Source organism: Varroa jacobsoni, unplaced genomic scaffold (assembly GCF_002532875.2).
Source record: "Varroa jacobsoni isolate VJ856 unplaced genomic scaffold, vjacob_1.0 scaffold_1147, whole genome shotgun sequence".
Lineage (NCBI taxonomy): Eukaryota > Metazoa > Arthropoda > Arachnida > Mesostigmata > Varroidae > Varroa > Varroa jacobsoni.
The window spans coordinates 71,443-90,972 of record NW_019214049.1 but is presented as its reverse complement, the minus strand read 5'-3'; the positions used below and the strand labels follow the sequence as shown (position 1 = coordinate 90,972).

General features: G+C 42.3%; 1 protein-coding gene across 4 annotated transcripts in view; it reads left to right on the top strand.

Annotated features, from left to right (window-relative positions):
• LOC111267112 (glutamate receptor 4) overlaps positions 1-17,369 on the top strand; it is a 75,268-nt gene extending 57,899 nt beyond the window's left edge. For 3 of the 4 annotated variants that reach the window (XM_022845113.2, XM_022845115.2, XM_086971197.1), the window contains 7 exons: positions 3,321-3,525; positions 9,149-9,296; positions 9,569-9,634; positions 12,104-12,377; positions 13,015-13,238; positions 13,761-13,841; positions 14,193-17,369. In XM_022845113.2, coding sequence (XP_022700848.1) covers positions 3,321-3,525; positions 9,149-9,296; positions 9,569-9,634; positions 12,104-12,377; positions 13,015-13,238; positions 13,761-13,841; positions 14,193-14,276 — 1,082 coding nt within the window. In that variant the 3' untranslated portion in view covers positions 14,277-17,369. The remainder of the gene's footprint in view (positions 1-3,320; positions 3,526-9,148; positions 9,297-9,568; positions 9,635-12,103; positions 12,378-13,014; positions 13,239-13,760; positions 13,842-14,192) is intronic. The other variant, XM_022845114.2, reaches the window with a different exon arrangement.
• The last annotated feature ends 2,161 nt before the right edge of the window (positions 17,370-19,530 follow it).

Below are 19,530 nucleotides of genomic sequence, written 5' to 3'. Positions count from 1 at the left end.
GGGACTCGCAGTTCGGTCATTTCCAGAGTTGTCCCTACCAATAAAAGGGGTTTCGATAGGGCTTTCGCGTTATCCGACTACACTAGCTAACCTTTTAACCGTCACTGCTGCTAGAGCGACTCGCATTCTGTTCTCATACGTCCGGCACTTACGGGCTAAGATGGACGGGTCAATCTACGAGAATGGTTACTCACCGTTATTTGCCGCTGGTTTCTCCATTCCACACTTCCTTTGTTATTTCTATTCATTGTGCGATAAATGCTTCGCTTCCTACATCAGAGCAGCTTTACTCCTTTTTCAAAAAAAAATAGAGAGAAAGTAGTTGTCTCGGGAAGAATCGGTCGCCCACCAATTGAGTGGGTGTTTGATAACGGTTACTGTTCTCTTGACATTGACGAAGTGGATGTTAGAATTCAATAGTTAGGACGAGACGAAGAGGGCCCAAAAAGGATTTTGTTTCGTCAAACCACGGACAAAACACGAAGCACACACGGGAGGTCTCGCTCCGCACAAGAAAGGACAGACAGAGGTATCTAGACTAGGACTATGAAAAGGGTCACGGGCAGGAGAGAACCGTCGGTTTGCGGGAGTCGGAAGCTTGCCCTCGGTTTGATTCAATCTGTTTTACCCTTCTTCGGTTAACCGAACGATCTGTCTATCAACCTCACCATTCGTTCCTCTTTACTTCAACACTCTTTCTGTCGCATGGCTCCCGACGCTTTCCTGCCAACTGAACTGTTCCACGAGCCCTTCGTGTCAAGAGCTCATTCTGTCTTAGTGACTCACTGGCTCTTTACTTGCTCTCTCTGTCTCAACAACTTTCTCAGCCTGTCGAATAGCGAATGAGCCAAGCTGCAAAAGCTAGGAGGAAGAGCCAGCGGGTTTTACTAAGAACTGGGTGAATGGAGTAGACTGTTGACCGAACTGCGTACTAGACTCACTAAGGAGTCAAATCTTTGCAAGACGCCTAGCGACACTCGTTCGCTGTGTGTCAATGTCCAGAAGATGGCTAGGTGGTAACGAGGGGCGAAACGAAGCGAGAATAGATAATACTCACATCCTCCCGCTCATAACCGTACCAACAGCGGAGAGCGACGATAGAGGCACGACGACAAGTAACGGCTCAGTTAAAAAAAAGATATGACGAAACCAAATATCGTTTCATCATCAACAGAGAAAAAGATCCTGTATGAAACTTACGTGAGTATTTGCTTTGAGCGTATCTCCCATGTACGTCAAAAGTGCGAAACATTTTCAGAACAGTATTTGCGACTCGAACCTCAACTAACATAAATAATTATATTTATATATAACTACAGAGTGTTCTCTCGGCTGTTTTAGACACCTTCAAAAACTATCTGGTTTGGTTGGTTTACGCTATATTCGCCTAGTTTTAAGATTTCCTTAAGTTCCTTAAGTTTCTCGCTCACATAATTACTGGACAGAGACAAACGGACGTAAGAGACCTAAATTCCAAAAACGAATTCGCGCACGGGATGTTAAGTGTATCGCAATTGTCCAATATCGTTACCACAGAAGCACTCACAGAAATGGCCCTTATTAGATACGGACTAGAAAGTTTATAAGCATAATGTTAGCTATCGAACGCACAAAGGCTCATGTATAGAGTCAATCGTAAGTACAATTAACACATTCACTCCGTAGTATTACGTTCACCAGAGCTCAACACCAGAGGACCCGGTACACGAATTTATGGTGAAAAGTTTTTTAACTCAGGACCAAAAAGTTATCACCTACCAGTTACAAATTTTAATTATATATATATATATATATATGGTTTTAGCTGTAGACAAGAACGCTCAAAACTCACGTCTCAAAAATAAAAGCTTAGTAAATCATAAAGTTCATTGTACATACAATGTACAACCCTTTGATCAAATTTGCTGTTTTTACAGCCTCCCATGAAATATGCTTGACGTACCTCTGAGACTCCGAAATCACAGACTGGCTGGTCAGGATTTGCGTAAGTTCATGTGGCAGGGCCGCTTGCGCACTGTTCCACATAACGTGGACGTTTGTGTCACACAAAGTTCTTAAGAAAAAGCGGCAATCATCGCAAACTAAGGCAGATAGTGGGCGAACTACTCCTTGTGGCATCTGAGCTCGACTGATCGCTGATAATTGCTGACAGCAACTATGAGGCTCTGTACTCGAACCAACAGCTCTGTGAGGATACTAATACCAATAGACACCACTTCTATTTCGAGTATTGGCCGCGTTTTGTTACAGAAGAATTTTTTTACTTTTTTTTTTTTTTTTTGTTTAAGCGAGATGTCCAACTAATGCGGGAAAGCGTACAGAATTTGCGTCTGTTCATCGATTATACTGAATAGTCAATAAATTCCGAGTGACTCTAATGTCGAACGGCGAAATAAAGCTTTCTATGATGATGCCCACTTTTAAATTAAATGATATATGTTCGAGCACAGTCTAGAAGCTTAGTTGATTTAGTAAATCTGTGTAATGATTTTACGAGTACAATAAAAGCGAATTTATTGTATAATAATGGGTAACGCCTATGGTGATGGACTTCAGTGTTTTTGAGTAACTAAAACAGGCTGGTAGGGTAGGACGTTTGAGCCCTTGAACATTTCCCCACAATAACACATGATGCACGGTGTTATTATAATGTCTTCTGTCATCATGCTTAACTTCACATTTTTCCTGTTATCATATATGCAGTCGTTAAACTATGATTAAAATTCTTGGAGTTTGTCGCAGACAGATAAAGGGTCCATCGTATCTCATTTCCGGATTTGTTTTCAACGGATATTTCCGGATACCGAGAAATTATTTCGAACTAGCTACCTTATATTTGACCCTTCGTGACATACGCGTCCATAATTAAAAATGTAGCCCTTGTACGTACGAGTTAAAGTTGAGGCGGAACACTAAAGTCTCTTGGAATTGTCTTAATGATCGTATTGTATCAATGAAAGCACAAGCCGATGGAAAAAGACACTCATAATAACAGAATAATTCTAATAGGAATATGCAGCATTTCAATTATACATTTATTCTGTTTAATGTAGAGCTAAATGAGAGTTTTTGCAAGTATGATTTGTGACAGAATCCCATATATTTCCAACTTTTCTGATTACACGTAGAACCGTTTTATTCTAGTTTGCGATCTTAACGCTGTCCATAGTATCCGTTAGCTGGCTAGCAATACTGAACAGCCTAAAACGTAGCAAGCTGTACGTCCACTTCGGACGTATGGGGTACGAAGAGGTAAGTTGAAGACGGTAAGCTACATAGTTGAGTTAACATGTTTTCAATTGATCCTCTGTTGATTGCAGGTCGACCATCGCTTTCGATATGCTTCATAACTATCTTTTCTTGGCAATTGTGGCTATGCATACTAGGTGTGTTCTTCACATTTGTATTGCTTGCCTATCTCCTCAATCGACTCGTGTCACCCCAGGAAGAAGCTGACAGCTTTGGTCGTACGTTATGGCTTTCGGCTGGCTCATTCCTGTGCCGCTCTCCGGGCCCCGAGGGCAGGTTTGTAAAAAAAACACAGCGTTTTTTGGCGTGCATCGCATACATTGATGTATGCATATATTTCAAACCTGCCTAAAGCCAGTCATTCCATTTTTATATAGGCGAAGAATTGTTGTAATCCATTTCCCAGAACCAGCTGCAGACAAATTATGCCTACTCTATGCATATTTTATCGGTAACAGAACGACATATAAAAGAACACGTCGTAATCAAGCTAACAATGTTTTATTATTACTATTACTGTTACCTCGTAATCATAATGATAATAATTATTTTTGTTACTATCATGATATACTGGAAAACTTAAGAAGCGTTTATAATGCCGAGCGAACAAAACCCATATTGATGAAATCTGGTACATACCCAGCTAACGCCCATCGTTCCTGCCACGCAATTCCTGTTGTGGATCACCTCTTTCGCTCACTGCCGCTTTAATCATAATACAATTTCAAGCGAAGCTAGGCTTCCTAGTAAACCAGATTGTAATCTCGGAGCACATAGAACGTCTGCAGGAATTGACTGCACTTAAAGGTACCTGTTCTGTAATCGTAATCGTTCACTTAAAATCCGTCGTGATCATGTTTTCAGAGTGCTTAAGCGGTTAGAATTTTCAGCGAGATGTGCTTCCTTCCTGCTTTCACGATGACATTTTTGCTGGGCGAGAAATATTGCTGGTTTCGGGGCTGGCTGGGAGTAACAATCTGAGCATCCCGGTGCTTAACGTGTCTGCCGGCTAAAACTACAACAGATGAAAGAAAGCAGTAGGAAAAAGCTCCAAGGTCAAGGACTATTCTTTGAGGGGCCAAAGGTAGACACGGATCTGCACAGACCACCCAGAGGATGCGATGCAATTGTACCCGTAATGGGGCTGGTTCTCGGTAGCGAAGTTACCGTAATGACGGTAGTGGTCCGGCACAACAGACCCTGCTGGTCCGTCCACAAACGGTCCGCTAAAAGCTAGCATTCGCCTCTCTTTCTTCTTGTTTAAGCCGTCAAAGCGCCGATTTAGTTACAGCAGCAGCAGTGGTCGACATTGGCCTATTTGCATACACACTGCAGCGGCAAGCGCCAGTGCTACTCTTACGTTTAGCCCTTACTATCTAATGGCAGCGGTTCGACTAGTCGGGTCCAAGCGATTTCGCCAGTCCTCGTTGTTTCTATCCACGTTACATCCAATGAGGACGCTGCCGCCCGACCCGGCCAAGCGGTTGTAGTCTGGACTGCATTGGAAACGCGCAAAGCAAGCGATCTCTTATGTAAATACCAGATCAGATTGGCGGCGCCCCCTTCCCGGCGCTTGTATGCTTGGTTTAGTATGGACCACCCGGTAGAGCTAACAGCTCGACTATTAACCAGGTGGCTAGGGGAGTGTAGCTTGTAGGACAAACTTAGGGCTGAGCAAACCTTCAAGGGTTCTAAATGTACCACTGCTTCTGCTGGCGTCGCTACCTCCTCAGCTACGTTGGATGGCCGAGGTCACAATTAGCGCGCCCCCACTGCTGCCATCTCCAGTGTCTTTATAGTTGCAGGTCGGCCGGATGAGCAATTGGGCGTCCGGCCCCCCAGTTGCATCGCACCGATGCCAGGATGTCTACTTGGAGATAAGTCGACCGGCCACCTACTACCACTGCATGGTGCTCGCGGCACCTAGCTATTGATCTAACTGCTGTTACTGCCAGGCCCCGTTATCCTCTCAACTCCACATTGTCCATGAGGCCGCATGTAACAGCCGTTTCAGCACCCTATCCTCGCTCACACGCCCACGGCTACACAGTACCAATTTTCTGCTGCGGCCTTGCTCCGTTTCTTCTTCATAGAGTCACATCATCATGCGAACACTCCACGCGGCGCCCATTGGGGCCCATTAGTTGAATTAATATTTATTGCCTCGAAGACGCCAGCCCGTTCATTGGCAAATGCAGCCATCCGGCAGCTGGTATCTTTATCTCCCTTATTACCCAACACAACCGAACATCATTAACCACAAATAGAACTGACTAAAAGATATAGAGTATCAGTAGCCGCTGTGTTAGTTGGCCATATAGAAGTGTAGTTGATACGATTCGTTCTTAGTTGCACCGGTCTCTCCATCTTTCTCTTGACACTATGTCTCTAGCGCCACTTTTAGTTTTTCTGCGTTTCGTCTTCCATGGCACTGTTCGGTGAGCATCACGCACTAAGTTAACTTCGCTACGAGATCATCTCTGGCGAGCGCATTGGAATCATCTACAAGGAAAGTTTGATTTGTTTTGCTGCTGCAATTCAGTGGGGATATAAGAACTTACGAGTTGGGGACATGCCAGGGGCTATTGGCCTGATGGATCTGTCGTACTGCAGAGAGCGCCGGCAGGCTATTCAGCTTCGTCTAGATAGGCGTATTAAGAGAGGGGTAGAAATTGGTTAAAGAGCCTCTCCAGGCCGCAGACGTGAAGGTCGAGAAAATGATGTGAGCTTAATCGGTGGTTCCCTTGTGTATAGCATCCATCCCTTCTTGTCGTTTGGCCCTGCTTGCTTCGATGTCTACCAATAATAAATATCGACTGCGCCAAGCGATGACAGTGATAGCGAACTCCCGAGGATTTACCGATATAATCATGTACTATAGTGTCCCGAGGGGCTCTGGTTTTACTTAATAGTTTTACTATAATCTTAGTCTGTTTTCTAACCAACTAAGGAATACATGTGTAAATAAAGCACATACATGTTATTCGGATCGGGCGAGCCAAAATAACACTTAGGGACTGATGTCGATCCTCGGTTTCGATAACAGACCTACTACTTCGAAAACTTCAAGACACCTATGTTTGCCTAGGGTATTTCAAGTTGCTAACCTGAAAACGTACGAGAAGCAAGTGCTGATCGAGATAAGGGCTAAAGGTGGCAACAAACTACGGTAAACGAGACAAAGATTTACACAACCATTTACATATGGCATCGTTGTAATATGAAGATGCATCTTTCGCTCTTGCATACCTATATAAACATCCAATTTATCAGTCTTCTAGCATACTCAACTAGTAGTTACGTCTATATCTTATTCAGCTGACCCGCGTACATTTGTAATATAGGATTGACTTTATAAGGTTTTACACTTCTGGCAATATATCTATGCACAACTCTTACTTCTTGGAACTGCAAGTTAGCAAATCGATAGATAGTGTATAGAATACTCTATTTCATGGGCTTCCATTTCAGCTGGTCTCGTTGTACATAGTTACAACAACTTACTTCTGTTACAAATAAGTAGCGGTAACGGGTTTGTGACACTGTGAACGGAAAGAGACGCTTCAGAAAAAAATCAGCCAATCTAGTCATACTTCGATGTACTTTAACCGTAGATTAAACCCGTAATTCTGACAAGCAATTACTAACACATTTAGATACAAATCAAATATAATATATGGCTTTTTGTGAGCTTGTTGAAGCCAAGATACCACGTAATTAATTAGGGCAATAGAGCACATAGCTCAATGACATTTTACATACTCCTAGACCTTTGCAACCCCTTATAATGCAATATTGCTTACAAAAACAATATGTACCTAAACTTACTGAGCATAATGTTGTGCGATCTGAAAAAGTTACTGCAGACTAGAACATCTAAGAAAATGAACTTGCCTATAAACTAACTAAAAAGAAGCCATTACTTTACTACACGTCAGATCCAATAGGATAGGTATTTTCAAATTTGTCGAGAGTTTAGATCAGCTGCCTGGGAAGATGTCACTTTGTAGTTACGTAGCGCCAAATTTGAACTGACAATAGTTCCTTTGCTGCTACCTCAGTACTATAAATACCAAGAGGTCTCTTTTGTTGTTTATGCTGCTATACGTCTTAGCCTGACACCTTTGGAATACGAAGAGGCATAATGCATTAGACGACTCTAGTTTTTTTAGGTTTATATAATCCTATCACCTGTCACTATAATAGCATTTTAGATACCTATAACTTACGGATAATTACAGGGCATTTTTTTTTAAGATCACGTGTAGTTGCATCAGAAGCGAAGATGTAAAATTCTGGATTTACCTTACATCGCTGTAACCCTTGCCACCTTGTCCACTTTATGTTTAAATTATTTTCGATTGTCTACGTAAAGCATCGTGTATTTGGGGGAAGTAGTGCCATAAATTCAGGCGTTAAGGTAAGTTAGAAGTAAATAAGTTTTACAGATTTCATTTGAACTGTGAAGCATTGTTGCTCTATAAAGCGAAACTATTTTTCGTCACCTAGATCATCGCATTAACGTTTGTATTTAATACTAAAGTAGTGAGATTTTGCCTTATCAGTAATTTTTGACGCATAATGATTTTTTTTTTTATAATTGATTTTGACGCATTTATAATTGATTAAATGTTCGTCTTTGAGCTGATTGTAACTCGGTTTGGTCACATGGCCCATAATCTCGTATCAATAAGCTGATTTTGCGTATCTGCAAAGTAAACGTTTAAAAATTAGCTGAAAACGGGTTACTGTCGGACGGTTGAATTATGATAGTGGTTTTGAAAGGAATCGTGCGTATACATTTATCCTACAACAGCTAAATGTATGAAAGGGACCAATAAAGATTTGACTTTAATATATAATTTTATGCACCACCCTTTAATCCTGTGTGTGTGTGGTAATCCTAATGTGAGGCTTGAACATCAAACGCCTGCGTAAAACTTCAGCGAGAAGATACTAATGGCAGAATTTCGCGATATCGACACCGTGAATACCTCGAAAGACTAATGGCGTTCTTTAACTACCTACATTCTTTTTTACTGCCGGCGACTGGCCGAGCACTAGGTACAAGCAATAGGCCTGTTAATTAGGTGGCGAAAACAACGACGGACTAGACGTGGAAGCTAATAACAAAGGACTCATACGCCTGTTAGATATGTGGATTAAAAGATTTACCAGCAGGATAGCATAGATGCGTATGCAAGCAGTGATAGCATTAGCCGGGACAGAGCATGCCGCGTACTACGACCTGCCTCTCGTTTTTTATTAGGGTTTGCTGAATAACTCTAACGCAAGCCAAGCAGGTTTATTCAGGCAGAGCTGTCTGACTACTGCCACCGCCTCGATGAAGAGGGTATTCAGGCGAAGTTACTTCACTGTTCCCTGATCCTTCGGCAGGTTCTGATAGGGCGAGAGGGGAAGAATTTTTTAAAAGTTCACCCATATAGAATGGATAGCAGAAAAAAAATTGCTTACGACACGCTTGTAGAACAAGTATCGTTAAAAAGTGTTAGAATTAACACAGTTATGAGTGTAATTCACTAGGTGTATAATTCGCCTAGGCTTATCCCATACCATCGTGTAACAGGCGTTAATATCTGCAACCTAAGGTCGCATGTAGACTCGCATGACCTTCAGTATCAGAAGAGCGTATTAGTTGATTAAGTTTATTCAAGGATAACAACTAGATGATATAACTTCCGTGATAATTAGGTTTGTTATGCGTGACCAAGGTCAGTGTCTTGAATAACCTGTTATCTGATTTTAACTAGACGTAGCGGTATTTACAATGCAGTATTGGAAGCAACTGCTGATATCCGCTTGTTGGGTCAGTGATTATATGCGTGTATGTATGAAGGAATATAATTATTTTGATCATTGTACTTGCTCCGTTTTTCAGGTGCCGCGCATCACGCTTACTACTTTTATTCTGGTGGTTTTTTTTGGCAATGGTTACCGTTCTTTATGTATCCGCATTTGTGGCGATCGTGCAGACTGTTGTCTTCGGCTATGGGCCCGATGTGTTCACTATGAGGAAATTTGTCCAGGTAAAACTACCTAGCGATTCAGCGTAAACTATACATCAAAACTGGATTGCTTTTTACACTGCAGCTAGAAGATTACCATAAAAATAATCATGTCTATTACTATAGTTCTACTCGTTTTACTTATGAGACTAAAAATGGTGAGTAGGATTTTTATCTTTGACAGCAAGCAGAGAACGTTAATTTATCAATAGTAGCGTTACGATACGTCTGCGTAATCGTTTTCTAACGGGCTAATGTACTCGATGGGCTGTGCACGTTTGTAACGTACAAAGGATGCGGCAAGCGGTACTGTTGACATCGGCTACGTCAGAGACGTTGTTCCTGGTAAAGTTCTTAAGGTAAGTGGTAACTGAATCACTCGCCTGCCTTTAAGTCATTTGCTTCAATTTAGTTTCTCGACTTTAAGTGTCTCTAAAGAGGCAGCAATCAAGCACCTGTATAGATAAATGTCATTATCAGTATGTTCATCTCTTTTGTGAATTCTGTTTTAAGGTGTACGAATGCTCATCTATGTATTAGGCTATTTAGCAACTTACAATGACGTATATGTGTCTAAACTAGGTCAGGGATTGGTAGTAGCCTTTAATCGACCTATCTAATAGCAAATACATTGTACATCACAACACTTTCAGCCACTACAGATGCATGCACCGAACCGTCCGTAGAAGTCTGTCACTATTTCCATTTGAATCTAGGTCGGGTGTAATGTTCAGGACACGTTTCCGTTACCCTACGACATTATTATCCGGCCAACCCGTTCTAATTATACTTGTTGCAGCTTTCCTACTAGCATGTCTGAGACAAACTCACCGTACACATCGTGAGCACCCTATACCAGTTCGTTTATACTGCTTTAGAAGTTGTTTCATTTTGCTTTAATTATTTAAGTAACTTTGTTCAATAGTACTTTCATTGAGAGCTAATGGTGCTGACATGCTTCAACTTTATACAAAAAAAAAAAATAATTTCACGACCGCGCTTTAGTTATCTCGTTGCTCTGCAGCAGACGTCTAATCTCGTTAATCAATTATCGTGTTTGTATGAAATATCCGCAGCCGACTCTGAGGGCTTCTTTGCAACGGGCTTCAACATAACTGTTTTAAATGCGCAGGCGATACTTTGATGCAATTGGTAGGCCGTCCGTGGGCACGCAACGTATAAATATATGGGTCGCTTCCTCGTCAAAATAAAACGTTTACTTCTAGGACGGACATCGACGATCTTAATCCAATTTCATGCATTTTGTATTAAATCTAAAAATCAAAGCAACTGTTATCAAAGTGACAGCCCAGAGTACAAAGAAGTGATTTATATTTTAGGTATAAAATCGATTTTTTTACCATAATGTTTTCTACTCTAGAAAATCTACAAGACATAATCACAACTGTTCCTTACTCTAAAACGGCGGGATAGTCCACAGTCATAACAAGCTGCTAATGTTGATTGTCTGATCTACTTCCAATAAAAATTCCTAAAGGAACTTCACATTAGGTAACTGTGTGGAGAGTTATTAAGCAACAGCCTGATCACACCGATTCATTGACTCGCGTTATCAAGGAGACATTCGTGCATTTGCAAAGCAAATATTTGAAACGGGCTTTTTTTTTACAGCTTAGGAGTTAAATTTTAGCTGTAATCGCATTGGAAAGTGGTTAGGCCATATAGCCATGTCCATCAACGGTAACCTCTAGCACATATAAAATAATAGCTGGAATATCTGTATTTATTTAGAAACAGCCTTAAAAACAAAGCGTAAGGAAAAAATCCTAAGTCCGATGCTGCAACCTGCCGTTAGAGTCATATGCTGCCATCTAAGCTGTCTCCCTTTATAAAATTCGTTACCAATCGATGTATGAATCCATATCTACATATAAAATGCATGCCTCAACGAATGGTTTCCTTTGGTTAAAATACTATCATTCTTCTTTCATTTTTTCTGTTCTGATACGTTTTACGGAAGAACTATATGGCGTGAATGAGCGATGTTATACTAGATGTTCAACTATTACTTTTTGCTAAGGATTCCTCTATCGGGCTATAGACTTTCCGCCGTCATCGGTATTCCATCCTCCTTAACAAACCTTTGCCGAAAATGAGTCCCGGTGCTACACTTTCTCACTGTCTGTTTTTCCGAAGCGTACAGACATTTGTATATAAGCACTTAGACGGTACGTCTACAGTATATTTCTTTTTAATCTAAATAAACGAAATATAACATGCTGTAGCGGGTGTGGGCGAGTTGCTCTTCAGTAATACGCCGATGTAAAAAAAAACTGGGTTATGTCTCCAACCGCCTTCATCTGTTCAGCAACATTATTGACGACTAAATTCGGACTGCGAATATAATGCATCGCTCCACGTGTATAAATCTCAACATCGGTAAAGCAACGTATATTATACCTTATATAGTGGTGGTGCTTTCTGACTTCTAAGTCTAGGCGCCTGTCGTGGACGCGGAATTTTCCTGAAAGCAACTTACGAGACCAGAGAGATGATGGCTCCACTCCATAAGCGATAAACTACTTACGCCAAGCTTGCCGTATTTTGGCGTTGTCTTCGTCTAAGTGGAAACGCCGTTGACGAGCAAAGATGGTGCCTTGCAGTGACCTGTGGTCGACGTCACTCCAGTTGTGCCTAAATGGCTCTTCAGAGCCGTTAGCGTAACAAACCTGCCCTAAGGCTACTTCAGCGCATTACGCTGTCGGCGTCACGGAGAGTTAGCTAGCAACAAAAACATAGAATCTGCTCGACCCTGTCCAATCTAAATTGGCAAACTTATTATTGCGGTGCTGTTTTCTCCATCTTAGACTCCTCGATCAGGTGAATTCGCCACGATCTACTCGCGGATGCTGAGCAGCCCGCGTGGACGAGCTGTTCCATCGGTAGAGGATGGCGTACATGCGGTGTCTGCCAACTTCGCCTTTCTGGGTCTGCATTCACAGATCGAGCCATACCTCGATGATTGTTCCAAGCGTTCCTACGTCGTATCAGCCAACTTTGCACCATACTCGATAATGATGCCCAAAATGTCTCCGTATCGCGATATGTTTAATCAAGCAATCGAGAGGCTTCGGGAAGCCGGTATGTCTAAACTGCCCCATAAAAGGCTGCGTTTAGATTTGCTTATATTTTTGTTTAATTATTTTTTGCATACAGAGCTGCTATCTGAATACAGACAAAATACGTTATTTAACTTTGTTCACCGGTCATATCTAAAGTAAACGACACTATTTGTTGATAGATGTGATTGGTAACTTGTGAAGCGTATTCTGTTCAGCAACATAAACTACGTCATTTTTATTGAATGAAATACACTCCGAAAGTGTTATATAATTTAGGGATACTAGCATACATTTGGTTTTGTCAGAGGTAAAGGTCGATCCAATAACTAGTTGTAGCAATAGTACTAAATTTATAAATAATTATTGCCCTTCGTAGTACAATATTCTAAGCGCTTAATAGTTCATTAAATAAGCGCAGTGTCGTATAGCAGCATCAGTTACTAAGCCGCCATTCCCACATCGTTTTTCAAAGGTGAAGGGCTGACTGCGTGCAATTTAAATGTCGCGCATTCAAGGTAAACTGCCCATGAACTTCCTCGTGTTGCACGTTACTGTACAAAATTTTAACTAGCGACGCTCATTAGAATTCGTCGCCCGCCAAACACGTCAAACTTAGGCACGTTTTGCTTGAGCGCTTCATGTATATGTATCCACAGGCGTCTTAGCAGACCTTCGCGCTAAGTGGCTGGATGGTCGAGTGGCACGGTGCCTCGACGATAAGCCGAACCCAACCCCGTCACCACTCAAACTGTCGCCAGTCTTCGGAGTCTTCGCCTTCGTCATTCTGGGATTCGTGGTAGCTATGCTGCTTGGCGCTGTCGAATTTTCCCTTAAGCCAAGGCAGGAGACGGGGCATAGCAACAAAGCCGAAGTATGTAATGTAGGTACTGCTGGTGTAACTTACGGAGAGTAAGATTTAACCTGCCCGTTTTCAGTGTAGGGAAGCAAAATGTAGGTAGTAGAAAAAGCAGGGTTTCACACCTGTCTAGCGAACGGCCAGTTAATACGGCAAAGGACGATACACGTGCAAATCGGTTTCAGCGGGGGGTTTCGATTATGGCGGCAACAGGATACAGCGTTTCTTGTCAGGCTCATGTCTCACAAAAGCCATTATCCCGTTCTCCTATTCGCTGGGACTCGTTCATCTGGTAAAGCACAGCGTGTATTTTCTCCAAGAAATCGAAGATAAAGAGAACTTACATAACCGAACGTTTTGTCGCGTGAGCAAACTAGAAAAACTGTAATGTGTTGTCACCGATAGCACTACAGAGATATTTTCTGTAGCCAAAGGTTTGCTTGCAGGTTTGTTAGTTACGTGCGAGCCGTAGGACCGCCTGTCTTTGCTAAAATTGATCAAGTGCTGGCCATTAGTGCTGACAGACATTTTTTTTAATATTTTCAGACAAGCGCCGCACAAAAAGCGCTGTGGGACAAAAATGCGGACCAAGGTCTCCGACCATACACACCCAATGATCCTGCTTTAGTGAGTACTCTATTGGTCGATTTACAACCCTCCCACAATATAATCCTCAAATCATACCATCACTTCTACGAATACCTTAGGCTTCTTCTAAGGGACTAGTTTAGGGCTTGAGTAATAGGCAATTTTACTTAGAGTATTGCATGGCTCAGTTCAAGAGAGTCAGAGAGGGGAAAAGGGAGCGGTGGAAAGGAAAGAAACGCTGAGAGATCTTGCTGGTGCTGGCCGATGATACTTAAATCAGTGCTAGTGACCCCCCTCCCCGAAGGGATTCTTTAAGCTTTACAATCATATTCTCACACTTAGAATGGCTAACGAATATGAACGGAAATCGTTTTTGCTACTCACTTGCAGGGCAACGATGAGGAGCTGACTCTAAATCAGGGTCAACTGGTAAATGGCACCCCAAGGCAGGTTCGCGTCATGGTGTGGGGCTGACTTTCCGCATCGCAGCATTACTTTCCTATTTTGACTCCTGGGTGCCGCGTTCCACTGGAACCATTGGAGATGCAGTATGCGAGGAGTTTGCCATCCGTGCGGACAACTTAAGCTCAACAGCGTCTAGCCTTCCCTGAAACCCTCCTCCGACCGAAAACAGATCACATCTCGTTGGAAACAAAGCGGCTGGTTCCATCCAGGCCCTACTGCTGAAACACCCATCTTCATGTACCCATTATGACTAACTATAACCCAGCTCAGAAAACGCAAGGTGGCTCGACCATGCTCCTATTTCCTCTATTCTTTGCGATGCCCTTCAGAGCTTGATAAACCCTTAACCTAGCCACGCCCCATTCGCAAGCCAATTTCAGTGTTAACCACATAGCCACACACATTTTGGTCTGTCTTGGTAAAGTAATCGCCGAGTGGTGAGCATTATGGGTTGTCGGGATGTTTATCGACTTTTTTTGTGATCCCATGTATATACGCAGCAATAGTCGCAAAAACGAATGAGAAAGCAGCACTGCCAGTTGCGAAGCTGTGGCGGCTGAAACAACAGAGGCGGGCGGGAGATACAGAGAAAAGAAAGTAACAACTAACTCGGCAAATAAGAAATCATAACAATAATGCCATCACCTATAGTAGCGGTCGCAGTAGCAAAAGCCACAGCATCAGTAGCCTTCGCTGAGATGCTGAAGATTACAGCCGACATATATATGTCGTGTATTACTGTGCCGATTTGTTTCGAAGTCTACACGGCGCTTTATTTATACTGTTCAATTTTCGCTTTTATGGATCTAACGAAACATAAAAGCAAGAAGAGCAAAGATATGGGAGGGATGTGCGTGCGAGTGGCTAGAGAAACATAGAGAGTGAGCAGACAAACATTCGAGATAATGGACCGGGAGTTGAAGAACAGCAAGGGCGGTTGAGGAAAAATAGGCCTCACAGAGAAAGATGTGTAGACTAGTAAGCAACGAGGAGCGGATTCAAGAGAGCAGCACGGTGGAAGAGAGTGATAAATCATATAGTGCATCGTGCCGCGGCCTCAAGGATCCGGTGTTCCGTACAGCCCAACGCCCTACCGAATCTTGACTTTATGTCCAATGCCAGCTGGGTGCGGCACCGATGTCGCACACACACACATATATATATATATATATATAGCACTGACGGGGGGTAGATTTGCCAGGCGAAGCACGTATGCAGCTTTTAAATACTAGTCAAATTGACAGCGGTTCATTCGGGTCGGTTGTACGTTACTTCTTTGCCTCATAAGTACACGTCATTTCTCCCGCTAGCTGACCGCCGGGTTCGCTCGTCTGCTTACTTTCAGAGTATGATTTGCTCTTCGATGATACAGCAGGAAAAATACACAAGCAACAGTGACAATAGCACGCGCACGGTGTCACAAGCAGAGTCGGTCGCCAGCATCTGGCAAACTAGCATAGCCAGCAACAAATCATGGAAAAGAGGGCGCTGCTGTGTACCAGCAACTTTGACGTGCAGCGAATGAATCGATTCCGGCCGACCGGTTAACTAGTCGACTAGGAAGAGTCGGAAGCAGTTTGCAGCTATAACAAAGGACCATAGAGTAGGAAGAGCTTAGGGGAAAACAAGGTAGTCGAGGACAGCCGGTGCAAGTGGTATAGTTCACTGAGTAGCAAAGGCGGGACGATAGAAATGCCGGACAACACGACGCAGTAGATGATAGCAAGGCACCTAACATGTTTCCTCAACTTGATTGACTACGTGCACACTCCACCGATATACGGATCAAGATAATGGCCATATCCTCGGCACAGACACACGAACACGGAGATGGGCAGCGAGCGAAAGGAAGACGTGTGAGTCCACATGATGGCTGGGTCACAAACGGCCAACGACAGCGAAAGTGGTAGGGGTCTTGAAGAGCTTGGCTTGCGATTCGACGCACTACAACCTGCAAGTAAATATATATACATACGCACGGGTCGGAAAGCTGCGGCGGTTTCTGAATACAGATACAATTTTTTCTTAGAAACACCGCGCTAAGAAGGACCCAAGAATATGAAAGTGTATGTGAGAGAGAGGCGGGTTAAATGGATGAACGAATAAGTAGCAAGCGCTTGAATGTGTCGTGAAAAAAAAATACCAGAGCTTGTAGCTAAAGGAAAAGGAGAAACAGGGAATGGGCAGGGTGAGAAAACTAAGCAAACGATGCAAAGGCAGAAAAGAGATTTGTCCCTATCCTAAGATGCGTACGGGAACAATGCCGAGTTTATACACACATGCGTGCGTGCACGTACTGGCGAAAAACGGAGCGGTGTGGTCAGAAGATGATCGCAATGAATTTGTTAATTATGCTTTAGCTGTCAAACGCCTAAGAATATTACCACTGAGTCAACAATGGAGGCGCTAATTCCGAACGCAGCTAACAAAGGACAACAAAAGTCCGTGGGATTTGAAATGCTGGCGATTCGACCACTGTAGGAAAATCTGGAGATAACTGGAAAGCCAGGTTTGCCAAACATGTGACACAGTTAACGGATATAAACGAACTGATAAGAACCGTTCGTACTTTTCCCATAGCTCACTAATCGCTATAAGGCGGTTGATGATAATAATGATGATGCTGGTTATACGGCTGATGATGATGATGATAATTTTTATTATTTCAGAGCGCATATAGGGACAAGACGGCTCCTGGAATTTTTTTTGACGCGTCGACCTTTTCCTGTCACGAAAAAAGAAAACCATGGCTATTGCTTAAGCCGCGTTCGATAGAGGAGTGCTCAGACGAAGTATTTGTTTGTACGAGTTGAAGCAGCCAACTCCCCGGGGCCTACAACGTGGTATTAGCCATGACGAGTTCTCAATTATGAATGAAAAAACCAAAATGAGAAAATGAAAACAGGTACGCGTTTGATCTCAAAGCGGCACAGATGATCACGTCTTGGACTAATTACACTTGAGATGGAGGCTCGGTGGACTGTGTATTTTTCTATGCTGTGCGTGCGTGTGACTGGGAGTGATAACACTGTACATAAGTAAGATAAGTCGAATATTAAAGAAATAATAATCCCCGCGAATAAAGTTCTTTTTGTTCAACAATATTATGGGTAATTATTTAGATTAGATAGATTAAGATTTGAAATCACTTTCTCACCGTGAAACAGCGACACGATTAAAACGTCTAATGGAAATCTATGCACGTTCCAGTGTCCTTATTTGAAATAGTTGAAACAAGTCACGGCTAACCATACAACTTTAGTAGACCCAAGAACGTTACTCTGCCCAGTATGATGGAGAAGATACCCGTGTGGATGCAAAGAATGAACGAGTGACCCAACCCTTTGAATCTGGCTAGATAGCTATCTGGAATTATAAACAATATTTTAGGTTATTCATACAGAAATAACAGAGGTGTGAAGAAATACTTGTACGTCCACCGAGATTTTACTTGAAATATGTCTTATAGCATCCCTAAGTAACGTATATGAATTGTATCTCTACCCCGTTATAGCTGGTTTATTCCATGATAAGGAACTGAATTTTACGTGTACTCACAAGTTATGCGCAATTCAAAAAGTTAAAATTTCAATTTATTGAGTGTGCGCAAGCAAACACACCAGGTGTGACTATCGCTGAACGGCCTACGCGGTCAAATCGCGGTCATTCGAACAATTTCTTCAGGACCTCTAACCTGTCAGGCCATAATTCTAGGCGCGTGTACTATTCCCCTTCAGTACTTTCATCCGCCTCGAATTAGCGATCTAAACGTAATTATTGTATATATCCTACCATTTTCGAAGTATGGTTGTATTTATAGGTTCCAACGAACCTAACGATGTTCCTGAAAACGAAAAAAAAAATCTTTATGAAGTAAAAGGTATGATACTTTTCGCATAAAAAATATCATCCCCCAGAGTTGAACTCTTCCAGTCTATACAGCTTTTTTCACTTCTATTATTACTTGATAAACAACGAGCAATAGAATTCTCAAGCTAAAAATCTTCGTTTAGTTTAAGGATCAGTAATAAACCATAGTGGTAATGACGATTAGAATTGAAGGTAAAAATCTGGTCAGGCGTCTTGCTCAACGTACTCTCAGGGTTGCTCAGCAATTATCCATCCGCATTTTAGTAGACGTCTTAATACGTTACCCAGTAAGTACATAAATGGAACTAATTAACACCTAGCTGACATGACTCAAAATAAGAGAAGACAGTAAATGGAAACATTCACATCTTTGCTGGTATCAATCAGAGAAAAAATAACGACGTTCAAATGATCAAATAATTGTCAGAAGCAGAACCTGCCTTTAACAAATCTGATAAATATGAAATTAGACTGTCCTGAAAGGACAGGGTTGACGTTTCATATCGGTGGTACGCTCTGTGTTCCCTGGTTAGTGTAACTCCACAGACATACAACATATATAAGACTCGTTTGCCTGCCTCTCTTGCTGTGATAATCAGAAAGCAAGCGTTCTGTGTTTTCCAGTTGTTCCCCACTTGAGCTCAGTATTTTTTATCGTACAGCAGGACCAGAGCCCGTGGCCATTACGGTTAGGAAGCTACATTGTTACGAATACATTTTTTGCATCAATAACCCGTACTCATTTCCTCAGTTGAACATATCTCCTTGTAGTCCAATAAAAAGAGAAAGAAAATAATAGAAAACTATCAAAAGCTTTTTACGGATGACGATTTATCTTGGTAAATAGGATTATAGTTTTTCTATGTTACTTCGCAAGATCCTATGTGGATATATTGTGCTAAACGACAGTCCAGACTAATACATGATAACGGGTTAGGGTCAACAAAAGCTATAATAATAGAATTGCATCAGATACATCGTCTGTACGCTCGAGAAATAATTTCCTTTTTCGGATTACCGACACTGGCCGAACCATTAATTGGACACGATGACACGATAAAAGGATAATGAAGGGCATCGTTCTCGCGTCTATAGGGACAAAAGATGATGTGCGGCTTTCGGTATGTTCCTGTTCTACACATAAAACAGTCAAGCCGAGGAGGAAAAAAACGAGGACGTCGTCTACTTTCATAGGTTTTTCAACAGCGAGCTATGGACGCATGATTAGAAAAGTGCGCAGTTTCCAATAGCTTGGGGAAAACATCTACAGTCCTATAGCTATTGTACGGCACGCGGCAGTCGCTCGCGAAATGGCCTTTCGCAGCCCAACATGACTGCGTGTTTTGTTCTCGTATGTGGACGTACGATCATAGTATCCACAGTCCTGAAAGCA